Raw genomic sequence first — 17,817 nt, 5'->3', positions numbered from 1 at the left:
ATATATATATATATATATATGATTATAGGGACAGAATATGTAGCGTTCACATCTCAGCCGGTAGCCGTGTGCCCTTGAAGGATAATTATAGATTGGTTTTTTTGTGTGATTAAGCTTTGTGTGGCTTCAGCTGTATATAGTGGCTAAACAATAGCCAAAGCAGCTCACTTGCTGCTATGGGGACTGTGGGGTGGAGGGGTCCCAATTAGGGGGGCTGTTGAGGCATATTAAGTTTAGAAAATATGTGTGCATGTACCAATAACACAAATTTAGTACTGTATATCATTAAGGATTGCAGAGGTTGTTGTTGACACTCGCCCTGAGCCTGAGCCCCTGTGATATTTCTAATCAAGAAGGGTAGAAAGATGTCAGACGCACAGTAGGAGACTTCAGGATCGTTGGTTGTCTCTAGTCACAGACTCCATTTGTAGGCTGTACAGTAAGGAGAATGTATCTAGCTGTCCTAGTGGTGTAGATGTATTGCCCTTAGAGCTTCTGGGTTATCCCAGCCAGCACTGAATTTAACCCTGTTTGCCTGATGCTGACCACAAATGGCTCAAATTTTGAACAGTTCCTTCTGAAGCACGTGCAGACACCACCGTTTAAAAATTGACTCGTCCTGGTGACCATTGTCAACGAGACTGAAAGTGATGGGAAGCCCAAAATTTAGAATTGGCACCAGAATAGGAATAGCTGGGAAATCTTCCAATGGGGACACTTGTTGTGAAGACAGGGGTGGACAAATGAATATGGAATTCAGGACCAAGTCCTTCCAATCCAGGAGCCTGTATGTCTAATCCAGGAGTCAGCAGGATTTTTTTAGGAGCCAGCTTCATTCACAACAAGTGTAGAAAACCTAAAAAATTAGGCGCCAGCTGTAGTTTTTATGGAGTATTGACAAACAGGCTCCTGGGGATTCCTCCAGCCCAGGTCAAAAATTGGATTTACCTTATTCTGGAGAGATTCCCTCTCCCTTCCTGTTAAATCTACAGGAAGTGAGGGGAAATCTGCATCTGTTTCAACCATTTCCTACTTTATCCAAATTAAGAACAAAGTTTTGGCTTTCGATATACCTTAAACCAACCCAGCATCTGCCTCATAAGTATGCAGCCTTCCACTGTTCTTGGAATCCTCCATGTGACATAGCAGCAAGTGATGGTCATGGTTCTTGTAATGCTCATCATTCAGTTTACATGTGATGAAGGATCCTCTCACTCCATCTTTCTTCTTTGTCTTTCTTTCATAGGGCTGCACTGCAACCGCACTTTTGACATGTATGCCTGCTGGCCAGACGGAACACCCGGGGCTATCACAAGTGTATCATGTCCTTATTATCTTCCCTGGTTCCAGAAAGGTATCTGCCTAGAATATGTTTTCTGGAAATCTTCTTTAAAAAGCGAACTTCATATTTATCAAAGAAATAAGTGAATTGTGGAGAATGGAATGCAAGACGTCATCTAATGTCCCTCAATGTCATAGGTTATCATTAGATATAGCCAGGGTCAGATTTTCTTTAAAGTGTATCTAAACCCCAAAACAAAAATTTATATTGCAGCTTGCAGGTCCTTAAAAGAGAACTATGAGGTCAGTGTTTTTCCCCATAGTTCTCTTAAGTGTCACCGGGGGACATATACTAGCTACAGCTCGCGGTATACTGAGACCGCCACAGCCGGGACGGATCCCCACATTACTGTCGAGATCCACCCAGCTGTGTGAGTGACAGCTGGCTCTGCCTATCTAGAGGCAGAGCCAGCTGTGCCCGCCCCCTCCCCGGTCCGTTACTCCAGTCAGCGCGGGAGAAATCGGACCGGGGAGGGGGGAATCCCAGCGAGGAGCGGTGACTTTCAGTCACGGCTCTCTGCAGGGAGATGAGCGAGAAGTGAGCGAGCGACGGTATGTGTTCGCTCATTGCCCGATTTATTGAGCCGACGTGTGACAGTTTCATTGTCACACGTCGGCTTGAACTATGAGGAAGAGTGATTTTCACTCACCTCATAGTTCTCCTTTAAATGTGGTGGCTGCGTTAGTTTTCTTTTTCCAGTCTTCTTTTCCTTTATTTTCATGGTGATCCTGTTAATAACACACTTCCCGCCCTAGGGTGACAACGCTCACTCATGGTACTGTATCAGGACACCAGAAACAAAATAGGACAATGGAACCACACCCCAAACCAATGAGGCGGACAGGGCTGGACTTGCCCGGTGGGCCGAGGCCGGGCGGCACAGAATCAGGCAGCGGAGGCTGCCCAACAAGGTAAACTAGGCGGCCGCAAGGCCCTTAGAGTGGATGTCTAATTAGAGAGCTGCCCGATGGAGGGAAGGCCCCAGTGAGATGCGGTCCGGCTGGCTTTGTACAGGAGGTGGAGGAGAAGCAGCAGGTGGCTTGGGGCTGACCATAGCATGTGATCTGCTGATCTGATGTCCCAGAAGCAGGCTGGGAGACTGCAATGTATCCTGTTGGTACTAATGGCACTTCGGGCTGCAGGTAAGAGGAGCAGCACACATATGCAGTGAAAGGGACTTTGGACAGTCCTCCTGAGACCCCACACAGCCCACCATAAACACTGCACAGCTCTCCTGAGACCCCGTACATGCAAAGCTCCCCTGAGACCACGTGTGAGCTGTATCCAGTGACTTACAGGTTGCGCAAAATGTCCTAAACAGGATGGGGTGGGGAAAATTTAGATTGAGGGGGGTGCTGGAGTTTAGTCTTGCCTAGGGCAGCACAAAACCAAAATACACCACTGCCCAGGGGACGGAGACCAATGCTGGATGGAGCGGTAAGGTTTTCTGTGCTTATATACAATAGTTTTATTAAAGTGCAAGTATAGCCCAAACTTTTTGTTTTGTTTTGGATATAGTAGGGAAGGATTAGACCCCATTTACGGTAGCGAATTGGGCAGATCGCTCCATGAGACTCATGCGAACAACCATGGATAGGAAGTACTGTACAATACAATGACACTTACCCTGCCCACAGCTATTCCCAGGTCATACGCATGCAATCACACATTCTGCCTTTACCTGCGGACATGGGCACGTGTGCCATTACCACTTCCTGTCTTGGATACAACGAAGCCCCAGATAGTAGTAAAACATGACAGGGGTACTAACCTTGCCCCATTCTATCCAAATGGGATTCTGCTTTTATGTAGACTTTAAGACAATTGCATGATACAAGAGATGAAGCTTTGTAAAGGGGTGTTGTCATTCAGAATAATCTTAAAGCATCAATATGTCCGGAGCCCCCTTATAACGATTGGCCAATATAAAGACAGACAGTGACTCCTGGTCCGTTTTATCACAATGCAATACATGTATACATTGCTCAGTCTTTAAGGACACAGCTTTTACTCAGCCAGTCAATTCTGTGTGTGTTGGCAGTAAAGAATGGACTGGTATCAAGACGGTGTGGTCTAGATGGCCATTGGGAGATGATCAATGGAACGCAGCCTTGGAGGAACTCATCACAATGCGACGATGAGATGGAGGTGACAAGAGATGAGGTGACTTAATACTGTGTGATTTTCTAATTATTGTTTTGTTTTTTTTTCCTATGATTTTCTAATTTTCTATTTATTGTTCTTGAATAATTTTTTCTAATTATTGATCTTTTTTCTGTGATTTTCTAATCTTCCAATTATTGTTCTTGAATAATTATTTATAATTATTGGGAATGTGTTTTGGTCTTGTATTGATTTTGTTTTATTTGATTTTTTTGCACTAGAAAATAAAATTAGAATTCATAAATCAAATAAATATGAATGATTGCATTCTTTAATTTCCATTCAGTAGGTGGAACCTTAGGATATCCTTATATGTTTGTTGAAAATATATTCCTGTTATTTACAGAGTTCAATAGTTCAAGCTGAAATTTAAATACACAAGTGATGAGTCAGAGCAGTGACTCCCCCTCTCTCCATGTCCATGCCTTCTATCCCAGATAGCAAGCAATTGAGCTGCAAGATTGAAAATTGCTTGCTAAAATATTGCTAGACTTGCCAAGCTTCACAATTTTGTTGTACAATTACAACAAATGCAAGTCCGCATTGCGAGTCTCCAGATAAACGTGCTTTGCAAAAGTGTTGTACACTTGCAGAGCTCTTTCTAAGACCTGCATGATTCTTGCTGTAGACGTGCCAAGCAAATTTGCTACAAATTCAAAAAGTGTCAACTAGAACTTGTGTTGCAAGTGTTCTGCAAGTCTAGAACTTGTCAGGGAATGTGTGCAGCAAGTTAGAAAGAATTACAATTTAACCATGCCACAAGTTTGTGGCAGGTTATCCTTGCTATCTGGGATGTTAAAACGGTTCAATTAGAAGTTTCAATCAAAGTTTATTACTTTTTTATTCTTTCAAAGTTTTAAACACTATAGTGAACTGATACATTTTTATAGAGTAGAGAGATAGATAGATAGATAGATAGATAGATAGATAGATAGATAGATAGATAGATAGATGAAAAAGATAAAATAAAGATATGTAATTGCTTATACATATTACAGAGGCTAATGATCTAGATCAGTGGTTCTCAACCTGTGGGCCGTGACCCAAAAGTGGGTCACAACCCACTGTTGAGGGGGTCACCACATGCTTTGTGCTGCACTAGGTGAGAGGCTCCTCAGCCAGTTCTCCGGCCGCGCCGCTAGATGGCGCTGCAGCACTGGCAGCCAAGGGGGATCAAAGAGAGGGGAGCGGGCAAAAGTGAGGGGAGTTGAATGCAGGCTTAACCACCATAGAGCCCACACTGGCCGCCAGAGAGCCCCATTGAGCTCACATGAGCCCACACTGGCCACCTGAGAGCCCACACAGATACTAGTATTAGTGCATTCCTACATTTTACCATTGGGGGGGTCACCACAACCTGGCAAATGTTACCAAGGGGTCCCTACCCTAGAAAGGTTGAGAACCACTGATCTAGATCTTTGTAGACTTTCTTGATTGACGAGTACAAGCTTACAGTTTATAAAATACTTTAGAGACTCAGAAAATTAAGTTTCAATCAGACAGAGCGTGTCTGCAAGTAAGCAGTTTCTGCTGTGTTTTCTTATTAGAAACACTATCGGGAGCTGACAGTAGACATGAGACATGTGCACAACAAAGAAATTAGTTTTCTGACGAAACGCCTCCGAATCCAAAACCGCACACTGAGACCGCAGAACGAGCAGCGGCATTCTGCGAATGCATGCCGCCATTTTGGAGTAGATCTTGGTATACACCAAGAGGGCGGCGCCCGCATGTCCGAACGGCGCGATCTTGCGTATTTGTGAAAGGCCTTGTTGCATGGCCGATTCGACTGTGAAGTGATGGTAGGTTTAAGCAGATTAGCGACCGCCAGCACGATTTTTTCATATGCCCCTTCATCTGGAATCACCTCCTGCGAAAAGGAGGGAGAGGGGCTCCACTGAGGTGATGAGATCATGGCGCCCGCCATTTTGTCCCCACATGTGGACTTAGCCTCTCCGCCGGGCCGCAGTACTGACTGCGATCGGGACTTCGTACCGGCCAGGAATTGATCCATCCCTGAGAACCTTCACAGCAGGCACCTTTAGCGGTTCTGGTAGGCAGCTCTGCCGGTTTTTTATTTGATTTATGGCCACGGGTGCAGGAGCCACAAGGGTGCCGGAACCAGAAGTCCCCGAACGCCGCCATCTTGGTGTATACCAAGATCTACTCCAAAATGGCGGCATGCATGCACAGACCGCCGCGGCGGCCGATATGGCCTCTGCTCGCTCAGCGTGGGACATCACCATCATGTGACGTCATACGCCCCGCCTCCAAGATGGCGGTGGGCATGCGCAAAACACGCCGGCACCAATATGGCCACAGGCGTGTTCTGAAAACTAATTTATGTATGCCCGAATATCGTTTTAGTATATTCGGGCATATTACATTCGTTATTTCGGATTCGGACGAACCGCCGAATCAACTGATTTTCATTGATTTGCAGGTTTGTGCGAATCCAAATGCTCATTTCTAGCAGACAACAGCAGAATTTGTATTCATCTTCATAAATTGGAGAGATAAATAGCAGAGAGAGAGAGAGAGAGAGAGAGAGAGAGAGAGAGAGAGAGAATTTTAGAAGTCTCATTGTTTCCCTTTGCCATAGCCCGTACCATAATCTACAATTCAAATTCAGCACCAGTTTATATATATATGTATATATTAGTAATTTGCACGTGCCAGTTATAGAAAAAGACAAGTCTTCCAGTTGTTGTTTTTTCCTATTTTGACACGGAAATCTTGTTATGCAAAAATCACTATGTTTAGAATTTAATTTAAATGTATAATAGCATCTTGGAAATATTCCAGCCCATATGGAATGCAGTAATGATTCTTTAAGACAATCTTAGAAGATCATTCAATTCTGTTTTCCCAAACCCAAGTTGACCTGGAGTTTGAAAAATGTTACTGACTTACTTATTTTTAACTTGTTATTATGCAACATAACTGAAGAGCACATGTTAGATGTATTACATTTGTGCTTCAAATATACTGGGTGCTTTTATAAACAATTCATTTGCCTTGCGAATATCTGTAAACGTTAGTTTTGTGTGAATAATGGCAAAAAACAAACATTCTTGATAAAGTTTATTTTCAGGTTGAATGTATTGTGATGTAATACTGCATTATGGTCACTAGATGGAGCTGAAGAGCATAGGAAATTAAAACTTTTTTCCTATGCTACATCTAGTGGACATAATGCAGTATTACATCAAAATACATTCAACCTGAAAAAAATTGTCTCTGTTTTGTAGGAGGTGACAAGGGACTTGTTACTCAGTTTTAGAGCCCTGTACACCGTGGGGTATTCTGTGTCTTTGCTGGCGCTCCTGTCATCACTGATGATCCTCACAATGTGTAGGTAAGTGTCTCCGCTTCTCACTGGTCATACTTTCCACAGGCTGGGCGCAGCTGGTAAAAGCTTTGTGCTGGTGGGTCCTGAGTAAATGTCTTCGACCCCATTTCTAAAACAGCTCTGATGGATTTACTTACAATTTTTCTTGATTCCTGATATGTCACCAGGAAGTTACGCTGCACGCGGAATTACATCCACGCCAACCTGTTCTTCTCCTTTGCACTACGTGGAATCTCAGTCATTGTGAAGGACATTTTGCAGGAGAAGAGATGGGGTATGCAGATCATCGATGTGTCCGACTGGGAGGTCATGGTCAGCAACAAGGTTAGCGTCACTTTCTCCTCCTCAATGTTTCTCCTCCCCAATGTTTAAAATTTCCATAACGTACTGTCAGGTATTCCAGATGATAGGTGAACATTATAAATGGACTTGTCTTTGTCTACTCTGCCATATTGATTCTATACAGTTGTGGTTGAGAGGGTATTGGTTTAGTTTGGGATTGGTGATGATTAGGGACGCATCAGATTTTTTTTTCCGGTACTCGCCAATACCGAATACCGATACCGGAATTCTTATTAAGGAAGCCAGGCAGCGTGTAATAACTCGCCACCCGGCTTCCCGATTAGCAGGGAAGCCGTCTCCATGCTTCTCATCACCAGGTGACGAGAAAGCACGGAGTCGGCTTTCTGGATAATCAGGAAGCCGCGCAGCGCGTGATGAGTGAGCATGAAGTCGGCTTCCCGGCCAATCAGAAAGCCGGACGCCGTGTCATTACACGGCGCCCGCCTTCCTGATTGGCCAGCTTCCAGACAAAATGACGAGGGAGCATGGAGCCGGCTTCCCAGCCAATCAGGAAGGCGGGCAGCGTGTAATGAATTGCTTTCTGGATTCCTGATACCGGAAGCTCAAGTATCGGGCTAGGCATCTGAGCATTTGGGCGAGTATGAGTACTCATCCAAATACTTGGCATCGGCACCGATACTGATACTAGTATCGGTATCGGTGCATCCCTAGTGATAAATATAGGGTATGTCTGAACTGCAGCAGTGTTTTCCTGATCACCTTTTTCCTGAAGATGGGGGCATGTTAAGACCCCTGAAATGCACTGACAGCTAAAAGGACAAAACTACAAAAAGTCATGACTACAGATCACATTTGGTGCTCCTATATTGTAATTCAAAATTAAAGAACAAATCCAGTTGAGTGTGACTAACTGCTAATAACTATACCATGACCTTGATAAATGAGAACCCTCACAGACATATTGGGGGTGATTTACTAACCTAAACACACGCAGGCACCAGGTGCGTGTGATTTTCACACAGCAAAATGTATTTATCAACCAAAAAGTCTCTAAAAGCATATTTCCACTAATTCCATATATGGAAAAATCATGCACATGATGCATATATAATGCTGCTTCACAGTTTAGACAAAAATGGTTAGCTCATGCATTTACATTCCTTGCATTCATCAGCGCAAGCAACACAACATAGAGCTAATTTACACAACATCACCTTGCAATTCAATGCTTGGCTTTGCACAACACACCTTCTGGGTGTGTACACACTACAAAGGTGTTTAGATTCCACCCATAGATCATGCTGGGAGGGAACACACTGCAGAGGTGTATACACGTTCGTGGTGTGTTTATAAGGTTAGTAAATCAACCCCATTCACTCATACTGATTCTATATTTCTACCTAGAATTGTATTTATTGATGTTTTCTGAGAAAATGCAACAAACAGCTGGAAATATGATTGTATTCCAGTTGGTTTGCCTTTTAACCAGTTGCCGTCCGCCCGTAGTAGAAAAACGGACGGACGGCACTGTCGCATTGGCGGGTTGCCGTCGCCAGACGGCATTTTTTTTCTGCTCGCGCGCGCCCCCTAGCGGGCACGCACGGGCAGAAATGATGGGAAGGGGGTTTAACACCGCGGATGTCAACTGGTTAAAGGATAAATCTTGAAAGGTTGAGTGTTCTGCGCTATGAAACAGACCCCAAGGGGGAGATTTCACAGAGAGTAAGGGTTAACCGCAAGCTGCTGAAACTAAGGCCAGATAAGCCTCACAAAATGATCGATTTACATTGTTGATTTTTGTTTTGTTTATTCACATATCACTTTAGCAATCTTTATTTCACATTATAAGATGTTCACTTAGAGATATTTATATATATTTTTATACCACTTATTTAATAAGTCATTGTTGGATTCTCACTTCACTCCAGGAGACCCATAGCGCTCACTATTCTAAAACCAAAGGATAAATCTTGTTTCTAAATTGTTTCGGTAATGGCGTCTTCAGCTGTTTCTCATCTGTATTAGTTGGCCAACCACAACCAGTGAAAAGGGTGACTTGCTTCTAATTAAAAAAAAGATGAATAATTACTTGTGTTCCATACAAATTAGTTAACATTTTTCCTTTGGCTTTCTGCTAAATCCCAGTACGTGACCACTAACCTTAAAGCCATCCTTTACCCCCTTTGACTAAAAATTACATCAGCATGCAGCTCTGCATGCTGATATGAAATTATCTTACATTCATTAGTTAAGCAAACATATTTTTATCTTACTTACAATTTATTTTTCCTGGTCCACTTTGGTACAATTGATGTAATTGTGTCCAGGCATTGCATCCTGGGAAGGTTACATCATCAGAGCATTGCTGGGAAATCTCATCTGTAATCTCATGAGATCTCAGGGAAAGGCATTTTCCTCCCCTGAGATGATATGCATGGTCACATGTCCTAAGTCACATGTGCTAGAGTTCCAGGAAGTAAAGGGAGATATTTTAATCTGCCCTTAGTAAAAATGGCCACTGTGAGAAGACTGGGGTAAGAAAATAAAGATAAGGAATGCAAAGAATAAAATGCCGGCAATTATCTAGAAGTATGTGATTATAGATTGTCATTACTAAACATTTCTAAAGGTGTGTTTTTTGTTATTTCAAAGATTATGGGTAAAGTTCCTCTTTAAGATAGAATGTTACTGTTACAGGCTGCGGTTGGATGTCGTACAGCACAAGTGATAATGCAGTACTGTATTCTGGCAAATCACTATTGGTTTGTGGTAGAGGCGGTCTACCTATATAAACTGCTGATTGGTGCTGTGTTTTCCGAGAAGAACAATTACACATTGTACCTGTACCTTGGATGGGGTAAGTTGATAAATACGATGACCATGAATGATAGGGACAAGACCATTCTTCCCCACCAAATTGGGAAGTATATAAGTTAACTATAGATAAAATTAAACATGTACTCTTAGATTATCTGAGCATGTATGTCTATTGATATAGAAGTAGGGGAGCCCCCTGCAGGAGGCTTGTGATTGTGTAATGTAATGGTAGGTGGCTGAAAAAAGCCAACCCGCTCTACCCTTGAGATCTGTTGGCCAAAGGGGTGTTTGGAGAAGTCACAGAGTGTTGATATAAGATTGTTCAATGATCTGGCCATAACTAACCCAATCAGGAAGCACCTTTTCTGTGTCTATGGGTACCTGAAAGTGTACGTAAACCCTAATAATAATAATCTTCTCCTATTTTGTCTCTTTTGGTTTTTGTAAATATACCATTAATATTGTTTTGTTACTTCTGTTTGACAAGTACAATAAATACCTGTTGATCATGCCAGAAATTCTTTGAGCTTGTAACTTCTATATCAAGCACCTCCTCCTATGTTATGAAGATGAGGAGATGAGGACATGTTCTGTAGTCTTAACACACTTCCTGTCCTAGGGTGACAATGCCACTTCTTAATAGAAACAGTATGATGACTGATGGCTGAGCATTGTCATCCTAGGAAAGGAAGTTTGTCACTGCCAGGATCTCCAAGTAAAAAAAAGTTAAACATAAAAGAAATCAGCCACCACATCTAAGGACTGTTAAGCTGCAATTTATTACATTTTAGCTCTTGGGCTTAGATACAGTTTAACAAAAATTGATTGATTGTTTCATCTTCTCGGCAGGAACTCCGGTGCTGTTTGTTGTTCCCTGGATGACACTGAAATATCTCAAGGAGAACAAAGAGTAAGATAAAACTCCTTTATCCTTTATGAAAATACATCCAACACAGTATAATGATGCCAAGATTATTTATTAGTTTCATATAAGATTTGATTCATTACCCTGATACTGTTCTCTACTTATTTAACTGCAGTGGAGGTACATAAGCCCATAGATGACAATTAGATAATAGATTAGGCCACTGGCAGATCAAAGACCAAAGTTCACACCATAATGGCCATATTGTATGAGTGTTTTGGCAGTGAATTGATAGCAGCTATTGAATTCCTCCCTTTAGAGTTTTGTTGGTAGGAAAGATTTGATTGCAGTTTTTGCTACATACAAAAGCAAAGATTTGTAGCTCTCCCAAATCTCTCTCCAAAGTTCCTGATGTGACATGGCTTTAGACCATAGATTATAGGTCACCAACAGAACACAGGCTATAATCCACCATCATACTATAGACTATAGGCCACCATCATATCATAGACTATGGACCATAGACTCAAGCCCATCATCAGACCATAGACTCAAACCAGACCATAGACTCAAGCCCATCATCAGACCATAGACTCACCAGACCATAGACTCAAGCCCATCATCAGACCATAGACTCACCAGACCATAGACTCAAACCAGACCATAGACTCAAGCCCATCATCAGACCATAGACTCACCAGACCATAGACTCAAGCCCATCATCAGACCATAGACTCACAGACTCACCAGACCATAGACTCAAGCCCATCATCAGACCATTGACTTAAGCCAGACCATAGACTCAAGCCCATCATCAGACCATAGACTCAAGCCAGACAATAGACTCAAGCCCATCATCAGACCATAGACTCAAGACTATCACCACACCATAAACTATGGGTCACCATCAGACCTAAGACTACAGGACACTATTCAACTATAGGCTACAGTCAGAGAACATGGACTATTGTCATCAGAAGATCATAGACCACATGTCATCATCAGACCATGGACCATAGGCCACCATCAGACCATAGGTCAATATTAGCTCATAGACCAATGTTAGCTCAAAGACTACATGGCACCACTTGACAATAGGGAAGCGTTGAATCTAGATTATACACCACTATTACATCATGCACCATATTCCCCAGCTAGACCACATGCATAGGTCACCATTAGCCATAGATTAGCAGTAGTCTGCACACCAAAGCCACCATTGTAAGATAGGTCATAGGCTACCATTTGTTCGAAGTACTCTGATTAGTTGAACTGTTTATTTTTCAGATGCTGGGCCCTTAATGACAACATGGCATATTGGTGGATAATTCGCATCCCCATTCTGCTGGCTTCTGTGGTGAGCTGGTCACATTTACTACAGATACTCATGAATTATTATACTTCACAAATCTGATGTGATGAGTGGGAACATTTGTACAATGATAAAGAAAGTTTTTGTTCAACTGCTTGCTTTTCTTTGATGATATTTAACCCATACCATCTATATTTGTTTTTTTTGTTTTTTTGTTTTTAACAACTAAGTGCTATCAGGATTCTTTAAATAAGGCAAAGAGAAATGTGCAAATTGACTGCTCTAAACAGTCATGAAGGTGAATCCTGCTTGTGCTGTAGGTTACTACACATGTACTTTCATCAGTTGGTGCACCCAGGGCCGGATTTCCCACAAGGCCAACCAAGGCCTGGCCTCGGGCAGCAGGGAGTAGAGGGGCAGCCGAGGTGTGGAATTCCTATCTCATGATGCCTGGGCTGGGACATGAAGTTCCGGGTGTCGGGCGTGTAGTTGTTTTCTACATTTAGCCCTGCTTTGGGCAAGCAGAGCTAAATGTACAGCGGGGAAGCCGCCGCTTGTTTTGCACAAGTGACCTTGGCGATGCCGCCGAGATCACTTGTATGCAGCCTGCAGGTCTGCCATTCTCCATTGGGGAGGGGGGAGTGGTGGTTAGGGGGGCGCATTGAGGAACCTGGCCTTGGGGCAGCACAGAGTAAATCCGGCTCTGGTTGTAGGTTACTACATGTGTACCTTCATCACTTGGTGCACCCTTTTTAATGAATGTGATCATTCGATATTGGATCATTTTGCTGGAAGAAAATTGTATTTGTCAGAAATCCGTAGCACTCAATAGGGGATTTAGATAACAAATGATGATTTTCTTTGAAAAGAAACCATTTGTTTTGGTGGAAAATCCAGTCTTATTTGAACTAAACGCTCTGTTCCTTGTTGCATCTAAGAGTCCACCAATGAAAAGACTATTTGATGGCAGGTCACTGCCCCTGCCATCAGGAAATCAAATAGCATTACGGATGTGGCTAGGCTAAGCCTGTAACTGGTTGTTATACATCAATTACACCAGCAGCATGAGAACTGCACAATGAGATGCTTCTTTTATTTAAATAGCCCAAGTTCTAGGCATATCGCTTTCACAAAGAATGAGAAAACAACTACCCACACATAATTATATAGAAACATTAATTAACCTCACATAGTCATTAACCTCTTCACTGTTGAAACATATTTAACCCAATTACACAGTAATGATATGTGTGTGTGCGTGCGTATGCGTGTGTATATATATATCTAGATATAGATATACTGTATATATATATATACACTATATTACCAAAAGTATTGGGACGCCTGCCTTTACACGCACATGAACTTTAATGGCATCCCAATCCGTAGGGTTCAGTATTGAGTTGGCCCGCCCTTTGCAGCTATAACAGCTTCAACTCTTCTGGGAAGGCGTCCACAAGGTTTGGAAGTGTGTCTATGGGAATGTTTGACCATTTGTGAGGTCAGGTACTGATGTTGGACGAGAAGGCCGGGCTCACAGTCTCTGCTCTAATTCATCCCAAAGGTGTTCTATTGGGTTGAGGTCAGGACTCTGTGCAGGACAGTGAAGTTCTTCCACCCCAAACTTGCTCATCCATGTCTCTATGGACCTTGCTTTGTGCACTGGTGCGCAGTCATATTGGAACAGGAAGGGGCCATCCCCAAACTGTTTCCACAAATTTGGGAGCATGAAATTGTCCAAATTGTCTTGGTATGCTGATGCCTTAAGAGTTGCCTTCACTGGAACTAAGGGGCCAAGCCCAACCCCTGAAAAACAATCCCACACCATAATCCCCCCTCCACGTCTCCACACAGTGGCGGCGTGCTTAACACCACGGCATCCGACGCCTTGCATTGCACTTGGTGATGTAAGGCTTGGGTGCAGCTGCTTGGCCATGGAAGTCTGAGGGCCACACGGAGTTTGGAGGTCTGTAGCTATTGACTCTGCAGACAGTTGGCGACTTCTGCGCACTGTGCGCTTCAGCATGCGCTGACCCCTTTCTGTCATTTTACGTGGCCTACCACTTTGTGGCTGAGTTGCTGTTGTTCCCAATTGCTTCCACTTTGTTATAATACCAGTAACAGGTGACCGTGGAATATTTAGTAGCAAGGAAATGTCACGGAACACCTGAATCCAATGATTTGGAGGGGTGTCCCAATACTTTTGGTAATATAGTGTGTGTATTTACAAGGATTCCCTTGTAATACATTCCAGTACATTTGCATCATTCTTTTTACATTCTCGAGTATATTCGTATAGTCAAGACTCTATTTAGTAACAAATATTATCTGATCGTCGTTTCTTTTATCTTTTTGATTGCTCTCCTGTCATCAATTCCAGTCCATCCTTATTGATAGCTATGCCAAAAGCTCTATTCAAAATATCAATCTATAGAAGCTCTATTTCGTAGCCATAGTTCATCTGCAGCCTCTTGAAAATCCCTGTCTGTAGGCGAGCTATGGCAATGGTTTAATGAAAGAGGTTATACAGATGATGTTTTGAATAGAGCTTTCAACATTGCTATTAATTAGGATAGATAGGAATTGATGTCCGAGACGAATCAAAGAGATAAAAGAAACAATGCGCAAAAGAACACTTAAAATTATGTGTGCTTGTCTAATAATGGAAATTGTAGCAGGTTGTAGTTAGTCAGCTCTGCCACTAGATGGTGTGCTATGGGTAATTGCATGTGTTAGTGTAATTTTATTATTATTACATTTTACTGTTTTATCAATTTAATTCTTTGTTATAATAAAATTTTTATTGCAAATGTTGTCTATGGGCAGGGGCTCTTGGAGAGAGACAGACATGTGCGATTCAAAAATCAAAAATCAAAATTCATACAAATTTTACGACATTCGGACACATCCGAATTTCCGAATCCCAATGCATCCGAATGTGTCCGAATCCGAATTTCCGTTTCCGAATTTCGTATCCTGTCCACATTTCGTTCAAAAACGAAACTAAATCGGACATGTGACTTTTCTGGCCAATCAGATGTGTTTTTCGGTTTAATGCATTCGAATCGATCTGAACGTCTCCCCAATGCAATTCGAAAATTCGGATCCCGAATGCCATTCGGGTCTAGGAGATTCAGCTTTTGTATTAATATCTGTATATGGTTTTCTGTTTTACTTGCAACCAATATTCGTAAACTCATCCAAAACTAACGACAATTCGTATTTCTTCCGAATCTGAAACCCGAACCGAATTGAATTTCGGATCCGAATCCTGAATTCCGAAATAACTAAATATCCGAACCGAATCCAATTTTTCTGCAGCTTACATGTCTAGAAGGGAGGGAGAGAGAGAGGGGGGGGAGAGAGATTTCTATCTAATGGTATGAGGTAGTTGTGGTTTTGTCATCTTTTGAGAAAGCGATGTGCCTAGCACGAAATGCGCCAGTTCTGAACTGGTTCCTGTTGGCTATTTTATTAAAGGAAGAGTTTTGCATGTTGTTGTATGATGGCCCTTTTGCTGGTATAATAGGTCGTTATGGTGGAGACCAGGTGAGCATCATGTGGAAGGTTTAGGTTTCCTACATAATGGTGACAACTCAGGTGTCTGTGCAAGCAAATGGACAACGGGGGGGAACTTATCAAAACTGGAGCAGAGTCTAGAGCAGTTGCTTCTGGCAACCAATCACCTCCTCTCTTCAGTTTTTTCAGTTAAGCTTTGAAAATGAAAGAGAGAAGCTTATTGGTTGCTTTAGACAACTGCTCTAGATTCTGTCTGCTCCAGGTTTGATAAATTCCCCTCTATACGTTTTAATGGTCCAGTTTTCCTTATAACATTGTAATTTATCAAGATTTTCTGTTTCCTTCTCAGATCAACCTCCTGATCTTTATGAGGATCTTGAAGATGATACTATCAAAATTGAGGGCCAATCAGAAAGGATACGCTGACTACAAGCTGAGGTGAGACCTGCCAGCTAATTCATATAGGCACAAAAGCTGTTTCATTATGTCTGCAAGATATTGAAATGTCCGTAGTTTCCCAGTAATGTAAAAAACTTTATTTGTTGCCATGTGAGAAATGTTGATATGTCAAAAAAATTTGTGTCTAGGCAAGTGCTCTCTTAAAGAGGACCTGTACCATTGCTAGTACAGCTCCCTTGCGCGCCCTGTAGAGGTGCCGAGAGCCAGAATGTGACGTCACTCCGGTCCAGGCACCTCTACAGGGCACATGTGGGAGCTGTAAGCAATGCATGTATGGATGGAGCTCCCTCATAGCCATACCCCCACCCCACCTCAAGCTGATACACCAGGCCGGGCAACATACTTTGAATGGCTGCCTAGCACGAGAACTGAGAGTGCTGCGCTAGGGGGACGCTGAGGAGTCTCTCGCCTAGAAAAGTGGAAAGCGTGCCGCGATCCACTGAACACGGGGTCGCGACCCACTTTTGGGTCACCACCCACCAGTTGAGAACCAAGGCCCTATAAAATAGCAGATATTCACTTTTTGAGTATATTTCCACTTTAGGAGCTGGGCCTACATTTCACGTATGACGTTTGGGAGAAAAGAAAATATTTACAGACCATGGATCAATGGGGAGTGAAAGCTTTCATGGGTCTTGGGTAAGACTGAAGCCATAGGCTTCTTCTCAATCCAATACATACTAAGTGGGTGAGAGTACTAGATAGTAGTTGTTCAAGTCAATGACCCAAAACGTACAGAGTCAGAGACAGCCAGAGAACTAGCATTTTTAAAAGGTCATCAATGGGCTTCCTCTGTATTCTTATGACTTCTTAAAGCTTTCTTTAAAAGCATAATTGTAGATGTAAGAATAAAGTTTATGCGACAATGAATTAGACACCCAGCACATGCATATTTCATATACGGTAATCTCAGCTTTGTTTAAACAGGATGAATATACTGATATAGATCTATATATTCCCTGCAGTGCCCATAATTACTAGAGATTACTGTAAATCCAACTGCAAATAATATTTAAAAAAAGAATCCCTTTCCACGAACCAGCAAGAAGAGGACTATGCGGTCACCATGGCAACGGTGACATGAACACTAGTGTACCCTCTTAATCTCGCCACCGTTATATAAAGATGGTTTTTCAGCAAAGGGGGAACAAAAGAAGCGCCAAGGCATTATGGGTCTCTGCCTGGTCACTAGTTGAAATAAAAATCTAAAGCAATGGAGCTGCAAAAGTGAAAAATTGGGCTGTTGCCTATAGCAACCAGAATCCAAATGGTATTTTCTGCTGGTTAGAAAAAAAAGACAGACGTGAGTGGTTGTTAGTGGCAAGCATAGGCTGTGGTCCGGGGGCAGCAGAATTCATGGAGGCTGCGGAAGGCAAGTGCATGTTTTCCAGTCATATACCTCTTATTGCTTTTAGAGAGGTATTACGTTTTGTCATATGGTAATGGCACCTTTGTAATACAAGGGGGAACAAGTCCATAGTCATAGGGGGCGACTATCCTATTAAAGTCCAACTAAACTTTTAGTTTAAATTTCTAAGTACATTCCAGGTGCATCAAGTGTTATGGTACTTTTTTCTTTATACAGCAGCCATACCATGTCCCCTGCCAGCATACAAGGACCCTTGTTCTCTCTGATGAAGCAGTGGTCTCTTTGCAGAGGTCAGACAATGCCACCTTTGGAACCA

The 17,817-nt window shown here is 42.6% G+C and overlaps 1 protein-coding gene across 1 annotated transcript in view; it reads left to right on the top strand.

The window, feature by feature from the left end:
* LOC108791094 (glucagon receptor-like) overlaps nucleotides 1-17,817 on the top strand; it is a 48,035-nt gene that overhangs the window by 17,819 nt on the left and 12,399 nt on the right. Inside the window, exons 3-10 of the mRNA XM_018561481.1 lie at nucleotides 1,247-1,354; nucleotides 3,384-3,505; nucleotides 6,757-6,863; nucleotides 7,025-7,181; nucleotides 9,858-10,017; nucleotides 10,827-10,887; nucleotides 12,130-12,199; nucleotides 16,023-16,111. Of these exons, the coding sequence (XP_018416983.1) occupies nucleotides 1,247-1,354; nucleotides 3,384-3,505; nucleotides 6,757-6,863; nucleotides 7,025-7,181; nucleotides 9,858-10,017; nucleotides 10,827-10,887; nucleotides 12,130-12,199; nucleotides 16,023-16,111 (874 nt within the window). The remainder of the gene's footprint in view (nucleotides 1-1,246; nucleotides 1,355-3,383; nucleotides 3,506-6,756; nucleotides 6,864-7,024; nucleotides 7,182-9,857; nucleotides 10,018-10,826; nucleotides 10,888-12,129; nucleotides 12,200-16,022; nucleotides 16,112-17,817) is intronic.

Source organism: Nanorana parkeri, unplaced genomic scaffold (assembly GCF_000935625.1).
Source record: "Nanorana parkeri isolate BGI_ZX_2015 unplaced genomic scaffold, ASM93562v1 scaffold19, whole genome shotgun sequence".
In the NCBI taxonomy this organism is placed as follows: Eukaryota; Metazoa; Chordata; class Amphibia; order Anura; family Dicroglossidae; genus Nanorana; species Nanorana parkeri.
This window is presented reverse-complemented; position numbering and strand designations above follow the sequence as displayed.